The following is a 12,791-nucleotide window of genomic DNA, read 5'->3' as shown; positions in this document are numbered from 1 at the left end:
CACACACACACACACACACACACACACACCCTGGCTAAGAAAGGAACCCTAGACCGGAATGGAGAAAGGTCCCCAATGGCATAAAAATTGTGGAGCCCTGGCAGCCACCTCACCAGACTGGGTTGTGAAAGAGCATAGTGTAGCATTTGAGGTCAGCGCGCAAGAGAGCCCGCTCTCTTCACGGCCTTGTCCTGGCTCTGCTGTCAGGTGGACTACCTCCAGCCACTTCTCTTTCTTTTGGGGGTAACAGTGGCACCGATTTTGTTGGGTGATGAAAACCAGGAAGTCAAGCTGTCCCTGTGAGGGCTTGGGGGAATTCTCAGCACCTGCCAGGCTGTCGGGACATAACACATGGTCTCAGCATTGCACCCTGGGACATATGTTCATTCATTCATTCATTCATTCATTCAGCCTGTCAGCACACACGAAGTTCTCTCCTGTCAGGCACTGTGCTCCTACGGGGAATACAGAAATAAAGAATAGATGAAGTCCTGGCCTGCAGGGCAGACGGTCTACAGGGAGAGGCAGACTGAGCAGGGAAGCTAGAATAACGAGGGGCTGGGTCAGCTTGGGAGGCTGGGAACGGCTTCCTCCAGGAAGAGGTGGGCAGGAGAGTTTGAGCAGAGGGGTCTCGGGAGAGTGGGCTAAGCTGGGGATCCTTGGGGAATGAATGGGTAGAGGGTGGGGCACTTTCCCCAAAGATGGTTCCATCCTGTATGGCCGAAGAGACCACAGAAAGGGACTTGAGTGGGTTTTATTGTAAGTGCTGCGGAAAGCTGCACAGCGGGAGCCAATGAGCATTTAAGGAAAGCACTGTGCTGCCGGCAGAGGGGTGAGAGTGGATACCTGGGATGATCACGAGCCCCCAAAGAGCCACGTGACGGCATTCAAAGCTTTCACGGATCCGTTCAGCACTTGTTTTAAATGCAGTCTGAGAAGTCCGGGGTGGGAGTATGTGGGCCGGGGAGGGGTGGGGTGGGGGGGGTGGGGGGTGAGCATTTCTGTGTGAGCTTTCTTCATGGCTTAGGGAGGATCCAAGGATTTTCAGAGTCAGAAGTGGCCGAGGACTTTATACGCCTCCTTGGCAGGGAGGCGGGGGTGTCTCTGAGGCCAGAATGCATCCAGCCAGGGGACCTCCCCATGATCTATATACCATCCTGCTATTGACAGCAGTCTGTTAAGAGACATAGCTTGAGGCTGGGACCTGCCAGAGAGGGTTCAGGAGTTGGGGCTGGCTATCCACCAGGGCCTTTCTGTTTGCTTATTGCTGCCTTCTGGTCCCTAGCCTCCTCTGGGATTGTCCTTCTCAGGGTCAGCCAGCTCCCTGCTGCAGTGCGGGGCACCAACCTGCCTATTTCCTTTCACATCCTGTCTCCCACCACAGCCAGCCTGGCTCTGTGCCCTTTTGCCCTACCCTCTTCACCAGCCTCCTGATGCACTGATACAGGCTTTGACCCCTAGAACTCACTCCTCTTTGCTACCCACCTAATCTTGGGAATGTCTTCCTGTGCTTGCTGTGTGGCTGGGTCAGACGCCACTACTCTGTAGGTTGGCCAGCCCAGGGTGCCCTCCTCAACGTGAATATGGAACAGGGTCTCCTGACTACTCTGTCTCAGACATTGAGACATAAGTGCAGTCAGAGATACACCTACTGGGCACCTCTGAAGACATCGCTGAGCCATCTGGGTGCTGAACAAGGGCCTGGGTACTGTGGAGAACCTGAAAGCAGCTCCCAGGCTCCTCCTTGTTCCTATGAAAAAGGGCAGGGGAAGCTCACACTGTACTCCACCCTGAGTCCACCATGTGTGACAGCCTAAACCTTGGCCTCACGTTGACTATTGCTGTCTCAGTGCCCAGTAATAATGAAAAGGACAGCAACCTTTGTGAACGCAGTACCCACACCAAGACTTTTACAGGCATTCATCTGAGCATGACTTAACTGAGTGTTTATGATTGTGACACACTCCTCTGGACTCCGAATATGCCACTGGAGAAACAAGCTGAACACCCTCTGGCAGCGTTTACAGCCATGTGAGCGACAGACAGAAGGGCACGAAAAATATATAAGTTCACGTTAGGATGGTGGAAGAGATCAGCGTGTTTCTTAGGAAAATGTATTACTGTTGCGTTCTGTGTGTATATGTGGATGGGTGGGTGGGTGAACTTGTGCCTTGGCACCCACATGGAGCTCAAAGGACAGTCTGTGGGAGTCATTTCTCTCCTTCCGCCACGTGAGTCCCAGAGATCCAGCTCAGGTTGTCAGACTTGTTAGCAAGGGCCTTTATCTGCCAAGCCGTTTTGTTGGTTCGCGATCCACGATCATCAGATTTCTGTGGGGACAGTAAAATGGGACGAGGGAGGCTAGAGCTTTCAGTCCAGGCAGGCCTTGTTGAGAAACACAGTCTGAGCAGCGACTTGAGGAGGCAAGGGTTTGAGCTGTGGGGCGTCCATGGAGAGCACCTAGACGGAAGGCATAGCCAATACAGAACTTGAGCCAGTAATGGTGGTTGGGGTGGAGGGACGCTACCTGGGTCCAGGAGGGGGGTGGGAATGAGGCAGAGAGTTCCGTAGACATGCAGGGAAGGATGGTGGGAAGGCTAGCTATTGTAGAGCCTGAGAGGAGAGGCCACTGGCCAGGTCTCATCATGGGGATGTAAGTTCTAAAGGGAGGGGCTGGAGAGATGGCTCAGCAGTTAAGAGCACTGGCTGCTCTTCCAGAGGACCACAGTTCAATTCCCAATACCCACATGGCAGCTCACAACTGTATTTCCAGTCCCAGGAGAATCCAGCGCCCTCTTCTGGCCTCCATTGTGCACTGCACACTTGTGGTACACATACATGCAGGCAAAACACATGAAAATAACAAATAAATATTAAAAAGTTCTAGCCAGCACCTCCCCATTCTTTGGCCAGAAGGAGTGGCGAGTATGCGGACAAACGGCTGTGCAGATGAAGACCAAGTGTGCCCGTAAGAAAGCATGTGTTTGGAGCCCCCTGCTGTGATGCCAAAGTGTACCCCAGAGTGACTCTCCCATTCTTCCAGACCCTTCTCTGAGGCAAGAAAGCTGCCAGGTGATACCTGAGCACAAAGTCAAGGAGTTAAATTAAGACTACCTTTCTGTGAAGTCCTGAGCTCATCATTGTCAGGTTTCTGAAGTGTGTGGCCAGCTCTCTCTGTGGCAGCATCTGAGGGGACAGGCGGGAAGACCAGACACCAAACGTGCGTCCCAAAGTGAATGAGGACTCCACCCATGGACTGGTCCTGTGATTTGGAGTCCACTCTTTACTAGCTTCCGGTTCCTCTGGCTTTTCTTTCTCTTTCCCCTTCCATTCTGACACTGATAGTTTGTCATATAAATGCCTCTGGTTGTGTTTTTCTTTTCTAGGAAAAAAATTAAATGACAAAACAAAAACCAGAAACTACAACAACAACAACAAAAAAAGTTCTAGCCAGGAGGTAGTGGCGCACGCACGCCTTTATCCCAGCACTTGGGAGGCAGGTGGATCTCAGTGAGTTTGAGGCCAGCCTGGTCTACCAAGCAAGTTCCAGGGCTGTTACACAGAGAACCCCTGTCTTGAAAAGCCAAAACGAAAGAAAAAGAAAAGTTCTAAAAGGAATTCTGGTGGCTGTGATAAGGAGAGACAGGAAGGGACAGGCGCATGCGCCAGGGTGTCAGGAGATCAAGGTGAGCACAGTGGGGAGATAGTGATGTGGAGTATAGGGAGAGAAGAATCAAATTTGAGGTCGGGGCTGGGGGCTGTAGCTTAGTGGTAGAGCATTTGCTTAGCATCATGTGGTTCTTTCCCTCTTCCTCGGTGCCACCTGTCTGTCTCCCCCAAAGAAAACATCGGGCTCCTGGCACATTCGATTTGAGCCACAAAAGGTTGTCATTTGCTGAGATGTAAAAACAGAGAGTAGTGGGGAGGGAGGAATAGTAGGCGTTTGGACTCCGTGGGAGATGGCAAGAAGGCTGCTCATCCCATGCCTGAAGGTTCAAGGGAGCATTCCAGTCCAAAGAGGTAAACCTGGGATACGGATGGTGTAAGGTAGAGGGTGAGAGGCAGGCTGGAGTCTAAGGACAGGCCGCAGGGTCCGCCCTGGGAGCCAGGAGACTGATGAGTGGCCGGGGTGGGAAGGATCCAGGTGCCTCTGCTTGAGCGAGGCATGTGTCTGTAGGGCTCAGCGTGAACAAGGGCACAGAGTGCCAGAGCAGAGGCAGGGGGCTGGCAGGATGGCGAGAGGAAAGGGACAGGCAAGAGCGATGGCCTCTCTGGCTGCCGTTCCACAGCTGATGTCTCATTTGATCCCCACTTTCCCAGCTGAGGGTCTTGGTGGTGAGGTAACAGCAGGCCAGAGCACTCACGGGACTCCCCTTACCCCTGTCCCTTCCCACTCACAGGCATTAGCCAAATGTCCTTCATGTGCCAGCTATTCTACCAGCCCCTGGGGAGATGGTCTGACGTGGCTTCTCAGTTTACAGTCTGCTAGGGGAACATCGCTGGTCTCTGAGCTCAGTGTACCCCTGCTCTGGGGCAGATGAGGTGGCTGTCCACCTGAGAAATCCTGTCACAAATACAGAGGTTGACCGCCTCCAGCTGTGGGCCTTCAGCTAGCTGGACCTCAGGTTTCCAGCCAGGGATAGATTGCCTTGGTGGCCACAGGCAGTCCTGACGCAGGAGAGCCCATGGAGCTGACCACAGGGCTGCGTTTGGGGGCTATGGAGCTTCCTGCCCCTCTTTGGGCTTGCCTGACAGACTTGTTTTGTGCCACCTCCTACTTGGGTCCCCCTGTTATTCACAGGGTAGCTTCAGCAAAGCCCCTTGCCTCAGCTTCCTGGAGATCCATCCAATAGTAGAGTCTCAGGCTTCATGACTGCTCCCTCCTCCCTCCTGAGCTACTCCCCTGTTGCAGCCTCAGGGGAGTGTTGGATGCAAGTGGCGGTGAGGCTGTCTTCCCAGACAGCCCCCGGTAGGAGGCATGGATTTCAGTGGGGGCACTCCTGGGTCCCCTGCAGGGTTTCTTGGAGAAGGCATGGACATGTATTTAAAATATGCTGAAAGAGAAAGTGGCGTGAGCCCAGAGCAGGTGAAGGAAGTACCGTGCTATGCGATGTGTGATATGGAAGCCACCTCAGCCAGCTGCCTCTGAGGTGTCGCTGTTTGTACAGTTATTGAGTGAGCAGGACTCTTCTAGGTATATGATGGCGAAGAGCTTCTACAATTCAAAGTGATCTCGGCCAAAATTGAACTTGCGGCCGGGGGGAAAAGGTGAATGACTAACTATGATCTGCATGTCTTTTACAGAAAGGACGGCAGAGGAAGCCACGGCCACTAGACCCTGGCGAGGGCTCTAAGGACACAGACAGCTCTGCAGGGCGCAGGAGCAGTGCTGGTAAAAGGCATGGGCGCTGGCGGGGCCGTGCTGAGAGCCCAGGCGTGCCTGTGGCCAAGGTGGTACGAGCAGTAACCAGCCGCCAAAGAGCTAGCCGCCGGGTCCCGCCTGCCCCACCTCCAGAGGCGCCAGGCCGCCAGAACCTGAGTGGAGCAGCAGCTGGGGAGGCACTGATGGGAGCTGCTGGCTTCCCACCACATGGAGACACAGGGAGCGTAGAGGGGGCCCCCCAACCCACGGACAACAGCTTCACTCCAAAGTGTGAGATTGTGGGCAAGGATGCACTGTCAGCACTGGCCCGGGCCAGCACCAAGCAATGCCAACAGGAGATCGCCAACGTAGTGTGCCTACACCAAGCTGGGAGCCTCATGCCCAAGGCTGTGCCCCGGCACTGCCAGCTGCCTGGTGAGGGAATAGGGTACTCTGGTCCTTCCTAGGAACTGATGGGAGGTGATATGGCCCAGGTCTTCTTGCTCATTTCCCAGATGGCCCTTCTTGTCTAAAGTCAGTTGGCAGAGGGGGACCTGGGACCAGGTCTCCATGTCTAGGGTTCTCCTATTGGGAGGCAGGCAGGTAGCCTTTCCCCCATCTCACCAATGTCCCTGTCTGCTCCACTCAGGCAAGATGAGCCCTGGCATCCAGTGGGAAGAGACTCGGGCCCAGCAGCCTGTCGGTGGCCCTCCAGTCCGCATCGCCTACATGCTGGTGGTTCATGGCCGTGCCATCCGCCAGCTCAAGCGTCTTCTCAAGGCTGTCTACCATGAGCAGCACTTCTTTTATATCCACGTGGATAAGGTACTGTGGTCCGGGGAGACCCAGAGGATCTGGGTGAGCGGAGCAGACACTCTGGAGGTTGTAGACAGGTCGTCTAGAGAAAGGTTGGCTCAGATAACTATAGTTGAGGTCCAGACTGGTCGAGGATAAGATGGCTGTTCTCAGATGTTGGGTGGGGGCTCCAGCCCTGGTGCCCCGCTCCATCTCCTGACCATCCATCCCTTTCTTCCTCAGCGGTCCAACTACCTGTACCGGGAGGTGGTGGAGCTGGCCCAGCACTATGATAACGTGCGGGTGACTCCTTGGCGCATGGTCACCATCTGGGGCGGGGCCAGCCTTCTGAGGATGTACCTGCGGAGCATGAAGGACCTGCTGGAAATCCCTGGCTGGGCCTGGGACTTCTTCATCAACCTGAGTGCCACTGACTATCCAACCAGGTGTGAGGATGGGTGGGTGTGGAGTCCCATTGGTGGCATCAGGGCCGTGGGTTCCATTTTGTTTGCTTGCCATTGCATTCTGAAGTCCCCACAACCCAGACCTGGTCCCTTGACCCCAGGCGAGAACTGGGGTGTGAGGCTAGTGAGCGGTGTCCTGATGATCAGGGATTAATAAGAAATGGAGAGGAAGAGCCAGAGGCTTGGACCCGGAGCGCCGGGTCAGATAGCAAAGGTGGAGGAGGGATGGCGTCTTCTCTGGGTTCCTCAGGTATCATCTCCCCAGACAAGGGGCAGGCACGTGATGTAGCTCCTGTGAGAAAGGAAGGAAAGAGGTAAAGGTCATTCGGGCTAGAGGCATCTGTTCGGGGACAGGGACTGAGCCCCGGCTACACAAATTCCTTCCCTCACCAGGACAAACGAGGAGCTGGTGGCATTCTTATCCAAGAACCGGGACAAGAATTTCCTCAAGTCACATGGGCGAGACAATTCCAGGTGAGACAGGTGGTGGGGAAGGGGGCCCTGATGTCTTGCACGGTGCCTCCCACCCAAGGGCACCTGATGGCCCCAGCCCTGGGTTGTAAAGCCCCTAACCCAGTCATAGGTGAAGGCATGCTCCCTGCCAGGTAGAAGGAAGGCTCAGGCTCCTTTCTGTGGGACCCCCCTCAGGTTCATCAAGAAGCAAGGCCTGGACCGGCTTTTCCACGAGTGTGATTCCCACATGTGGCGCCTGGGTGAACGGCAGATCCCAGCGGGCATCGTGGTGGATGGCGGCTCTGACTGGTTCGTGCTGACACGCAGCTTTGTGGAATATGTGGTGTACACAGACGATCCCCTCGTGGCCCAGCTTCGCCAGTTTTATACCTACACGTTGCTTCCCGCCGAGGTGGGTGACCTAGTAGGCGCCAAAGCCAGGGAGGGCACTGGTTGAATGGCCCGTGGTTCACCCGTCCCCCTCTCCTGCCACGTGCAGTCCTTCTTCCACACAGTGCTGGAGAACAGCCCGGCCTGTGAGAGCCTTGTGGACAACAACTTGCGTGTCACCAACTGGAACCGTAAGCTGGGCTGCAAATGCCAGTACAAGCACATTGTGGACTGGTGTGGCTGCTCTCCCAACGACTTCAAGCCGCAGGACTTCCTGAGGCTTCAGGTACCTGAGAAGCCTGTGACCCAGCTTTTTCCCCCACAAGCGTTCTGGGTCAGAAGGGCAGGGTGGGTTTCCACCTGGGGCAGCTAGCTCCTTGGAGCTGGGCCCGCAGCAGCATGTGGAAAAGTCAGGGACAGAACTAGAAAGTTCTGAGGGAGCAGCCCCTGCTCCCTGCTGTGTTCTGGGGCCCGCAGAACCCTTCATCTTTTTGTCTCTTCCTCCCCAGCAAGTCTCCAGACCCACCTTCTTTGCCCGGAAGTTTGAGTCAACTGTGAATCAGGAAGTCCTGGAAATTTTGGACTTCCACCTGTATGGCAGCTACCCACCCAGCACCCCAGCCCTCAAGGCCTACTGGGAGAACACCTATGACGTGGCTGATGGCCCTGGTGGACTCAGCGATGTCTTACTCACCGCTTACACAGCCTTTGCCCGTCTCAGCCTGCGTCATGCTGCTACTGCTGTACCCCCACAGGCCACTGCACTCTGCAGGTAAGAGCCCCCACCCCTTCTGACATATAGCAGGCCCTTAGAGTATGGTACTTTAAGAGAGGACACAAATCAGAGACAGCTCCTGTTTAGAGTAAGCCCCGGCAGGGAAAAATTTTTTTTAAAGCTGGGTAAAAAAAGGACCATATGGGGTGTGAGATTTGGAACCAAAGAAAGTCCTGGGGCCAGGGCTCCCCAGTGTCCCTCCCTGGGACTCAGGGTGGTGTCAGGTGTGCTGATGGCATCTCCTTTCTCCCTGCTGAAACCTTCCTAGGTTTGAGCCCAGGGGGTTGCCGTCCAGCGTGCACCTGTATTTCTATGACGACCATTTCCAGGGCTACCTGGTGACGCAGGCGGTGCAGCCCTCAGCCCAGGGGCCAGCAGAGACGCTTGAGATGTGGCTGATGCCCCAGGGGTCGCTGAAACTGTTGGGGCGCAATGACCAGGCCAGCCGGCTCCAGAGTCTGGAGGTGGGACAGGTCCTCCCCCTTGGTTTCTCCTGACCCCCAGCAAGACGCAGGGAGTGGGAAGAGAGGGACAGACACCAAGGGAGGGGTAAGGACTCCATCAGACCTTTATGGGCTGGGCTCTCTGGGCTCTGCTTTCCCGATCACGGCAACCTTGGGGATGCCGGCACAGATAGACCCATGCCACCCTCACAGGCATACACTAAGGGGTCCTCTCAGATGACACAGGGGCTAGGGATGGAACTGTCGGTTCTCATCGCCTAAAGTGCAAGGATTCCTGGGGCTTGGACAGTCCAGATGAGCTTCGGGTGTCCTTTCCTACAGGTTCTGGCTTTGTGGGGGGTGGTCTGCCTTTATGGGCCCCACCATTGCAGAAGGGTTCAGGTGGCAGCCTGGAATAAACCTCGGAGCTGGGGAGAGGTTTCAGTTGTAGACCCGCCCCTTCAGTTTGAAGATAGGGAACCTGAAAGCGGTAGTGACTCACCTGGGGTTACACCAGAAGAGGCGGCATGAGAGCAGATAGAAGAACTTCTCCTAGGCTTCTGCCCAGCTGCCTCCCTCCCTGCAGGTTGGCACTGAGTGGGACCCCAAAGAACGTCTCTTCCGGAATTTTGGGGGCCTGCTGGGACCCCTGGATGAACCTGTAGCTATGCAGCGCTGGGCCCGGGGCCCCAACCTCACAGCCACTGTGGTCTGGATTGACCCCACCTATGTTGTGGCCACGTCATATGACATCACGGTAGATGCGGACACTGAGGTCACACAGTACAAGCCCCCACTGAGCCGGCCGCTGCGGCCAGGAGCCTGGACTGTTCGCTTGCTTCAGTTCTGGGAGCCCCTGGGTGAGACCCGCTTCCTTGTGCTGCCGTTGACCTTCAACCGCAAACTACCTCTCAGGAAAGGTGAGGATGATGCCCAGATCCCAGGCAGACCAGGGTTTCCCAGGGTGCTGGTCCTGTGGCTGAGTGGTAGAGGGGGAAGGCAGGGCTGTGGTCTTCGTCCCTGTATTGTGGTAGTGGGGGAAGGGAAGCCAGAGTCAGGCTGACTGCAGTTGGAAATGTGGCTCTACCCTTACAGCTGGGCCCTGGGCTTAGGGAATGACTCACTCAGCCTTTTCATTGGTCCAACTATGGGACACCCGTAGGTGACTGGGACAAGTCATTCAAGCCAGATTTAGTGCAAAAAGAAAATTATTAGAATAATGTGGGGCTTTCCTTCAGAGTGCCCTGAAAATGCTTCCGCTCTCACTGAGGACTAAGGGCATCTTGTCCCTCAGCCTGCCCGGTCTCTGATGCTCCTCCATACATAATGCTCTCCGTGCAGCCTTGAGACGCTCGGTCCCACGCAGCTTGGGATGACCAGATTCACACGGCCTCCTGGTGATTTGGCTGGGGCTAAAGGGACAGGCCATGGGCAGCTGGAAGCTGAGCATCCTCCTGCAGGGCTTACCTCTGGAGGTGCCGGAATGAATGCTGGCTGAGAGTGGTGATGAGTGACGTCCCCATGGGTAGCTGTTTCCTTTCCCCACTGCACCCGATCCCAAGAAGGCGAGGAAGAGCAGGAGTAACCCAGAGATATAAGGACGAGGGCCTGGGACAGATACAGGGCAGGCAAGTCACTTCCTCATGAAGGAGACAGCAGGCTGAGCAGTCAGCTCTGCAGGTAGGCCTGGGACTAAACCTCAGAGGACAAAGGTCGAGCATGTTCTAAGCCGAGGTATGAACTTGGCTCGTGTCTGCACGGGAGGATAGAGTAGAGGTGAAGAAGGTGCAGAGGGGGGTGGGAAGGAAAGCCAAGTCAAGCCAGCTCCGTGTAGAGAACAGGCTACCAAGGGGTCTGAGAGCTACTATGGTCAAGAAGTGCCTTGTTTAACCTGAGTCTAAAGTTGGAGGGTCGGGGATTTAGCTCACTAAGACCAGGGTTCTGACCTCAGCTTAAAATAAAAATCCTAAAGTTAGTAATTTAGGAATGCTTACTTTTTAATTTTGCTTATTTATTTACTGAGACACTGTCTTAAAATGGATTCCAGGCTGCCTGGAACTCACTGAATAGCCCATTCTGGCTTCAAACTCTTGCAATCTTCCTGCCTCGGTCTCCTATTTGTTAGAGCTATAAGTGTGAGTGACCAGGCTCAGTACCACTTGGGTTTTATACAACCGATGACTTGCTTGTTGGTTTTTTGAGACAAGGTTTCACTTTGTAACAGCCCTGGCTGTCCTGGAACTCGCTCTGTAGGTAATGCTGGCCTTGAACTCAGAGATCCACCTGCCTCTGCCTCCGGAGTGCTGAGGATAAAAGTGTGTGCCACCACCCCCTGGCCACAACTGATGATTTTATTATAGGCATAGAAAGTTCCTTAGCTCAGCCCCAGTCCACTTTGTAAGATGAGACCCCCATGGTAAGGTTAAGATGGGAACTTGTGTGTCCAGCCCCGACTCCTATGGACTGGCCTCTGTGGACTGAAGGGCATGCCTAACTGCTTGTTCTGTACCTGCAGATGATGCCAGCTGGCTGCACGCTGGACCACCCCACAATGAATACATGGAGCAGAGTTTCCAGGGCCTAAGTGGCATCCTGAACCTGCCTCAGCCAGAGACCATGGAGGAGGCTGCCAAGAGGCACACAGAGCTTACGGGTCCTGCACTTGAGGCCTGGACAGATGGGGAGCTGAGTAGTTTCTGGTCTGTAGCAGGATTGTGTGCCATAGGCCCCTCTGCTTGTCCCTCCCTGGAGCTCTGCAGACTGACGAGCTGGAGCTCTCTGTCTCCTGACCCTAAATCAGAGCTGGGGCCTGTCAAAGCTGATGGGCGACTCAGGTAGCAGGGCCCCAGCCAGCACAACCCGGAGGAGCCGGGGAATTGCACCTTATCGACAACGGAGGGACATCTCTCCCACAGACCAGAACCAGAGGCCCAGGCAGTGTGCCCGTGAGAGCCATCAGGAACCTGCACCGAGGGCAGGGCTGGTGGGTGTAGTGCTCACTACTGCTAATGGCCCTGCAAGAGGTCAGAGGTCCGCCGGAACCACGAGGGGGGAGCGCTTCCTCTGCCCCTCTCTAGTTTGTACTTTTTTTAAATTTAAAATGAGTGACGAGGAGGAAGATGTGCAATAGGGCTCAGAGCAGGCCCAGAAAGTGGGCTGTGGCCGTGGGGAGCACACCGAGCCCATCTGCTCCTGCTCTGGAGAGGTTTTGTCTGCCTCGCTCTCCAGAGCCTCCATCCCCAGCCTGGGCCAATGGGTTCCCAGCTGAGGATCTTAAGAGGCACAAATGTCCCATCAGGCTCTGAGGCCAGAACGGGTGATTTGGGGGCTACTGTGGAGCTGGGCTTTAGTGGGACAGCTGCTCGCTCGTCTGGTAGCCAGGAGACCCTAGGGTAGGGGTGAGGCTGGCTTTCAGGCTTTCCAGTACACCCTGCCCTATAAATGCAGGGCGTCAGAGCCTGCTGAGATCCGTCCAGTTTCCCACGTGCATCCTGGAAGAGGGAGCCCCACTGGCAGTGCGGGAAGACTGTCATGGCGCTCAGAACTGGGAGTCGCGTTGTGCCTGAAGCTCAGTGTGAAGTCTGAAATATGCAACAGAGGAAATATATCTCTATCTCTCCACGCTGAATGTCCTTGTTTACTTTCTGCTGCTATGCTAAAGACCATGGCTAAAAGCATGGGGAGGGCGGGGTTTATTTCATCTTACAGCTTACAGTCCATCATAAAGGGAAGCCAGGGCAGAAGCTTGGAGGCAGGTACTAACCACAGACCATGAAGAATGCTGCTCATTGGCTCGCCCCCCAGTCTCTTGGTCAGCTCCCAGGGCTGGTGCTACCCACAGTGGCAGGACTCCTGACACCCATTAACAGAGGCATTTTCTCAGTTGAGGTACCCCCTTCCCAGGTGCTCCTAGCATGTGTCAAGTTGACAAACTAGCCAGCACACTGAGGCTCCACATTTCTTCCTGCGTACGAGGGAGCTGTGGCTGATCCCTGGGCTTTCTAGGAATCTTAGCTGGTTCTTTGGTAGCCTTGAAATAGTAAGAATCCCTATAGCACGAACAGTTGAAAAATCCACCCAGGCCGTGGATGGCTCTCCAGCGCAGTCTT

At 55.1% G+C, this 12,791-nt stretch overlaps 1 protein-coding gene across 2 annotated transcripts in view; it reads left to right on the top strand.

The window, feature by feature from the left end:
* Positions 1–12,324, top strand: part of Xylt2 (xylosyltransferase 2) — a 14,171-nt gene extending 1,847 nt beyond the window's left edge. Inside the window, exons 2-11 of one of the 2 annotated variants that reach the window (XM_005350598.2) lie at positions 5,305–5,797; positions 6,012–6,187; positions 6,401–6,603; positions 7,015–7,095; positions 7,270–7,486; positions 7,574–7,750; positions 7,974–8,236; positions 8,508–8,703; positions 9,269–9,602; positions 11,198–12,324. In XM_005350598.2, the coding sequence (XP_005350655.1) occupies positions 5,305–5,797; positions 6,012–6,187; positions 6,401–6,603; positions 7,015–7,095; positions 7,270–7,486; positions 7,574–7,750; positions 7,974–8,236; positions 8,508–8,703; positions 9,269–9,602; positions 11,198–11,520 (2,463 nt within the window). In that variant the 3' untranslated portion in view covers positions 11,521–12,324. Of the gene's footprint in view, positions 1–5,304; positions 5,798–6,011; positions 6,188–6,400; positions 6,604–7,014; positions 7,096–7,269; positions 7,487–7,573; positions 7,751–7,973; positions 8,237–8,507; positions 8,713–9,268; positions 9,603–11,197 lie in introns of both variants that reach the window. The other variant, XM_026780675.1, reaches the window with a different exon arrangement.
* The last annotated feature ends 467 nt before the right edge of the window (positions 12,325–12,791 follow it).

This window comes from Microtus ochrogaster, chromosome 7, assembly GCF_000317375.1.
Source record: "Microtus ochrogaster isolate Prairie Vole_2 chromosome 7, MicOch1.0, whole genome shotgun sequence".
Taxonomy (NCBI): domain Eukaryota; kingdom Metazoa; phylum Chordata; class Mammalia; order Rodentia; family Cricetidae; genus Microtus; species Microtus ochrogaster.
The sequence above is the reverse complement of the archived record's forward strand: the minus strand, read 5'-3'. Positions and strand labels throughout refer to the sequence as shown.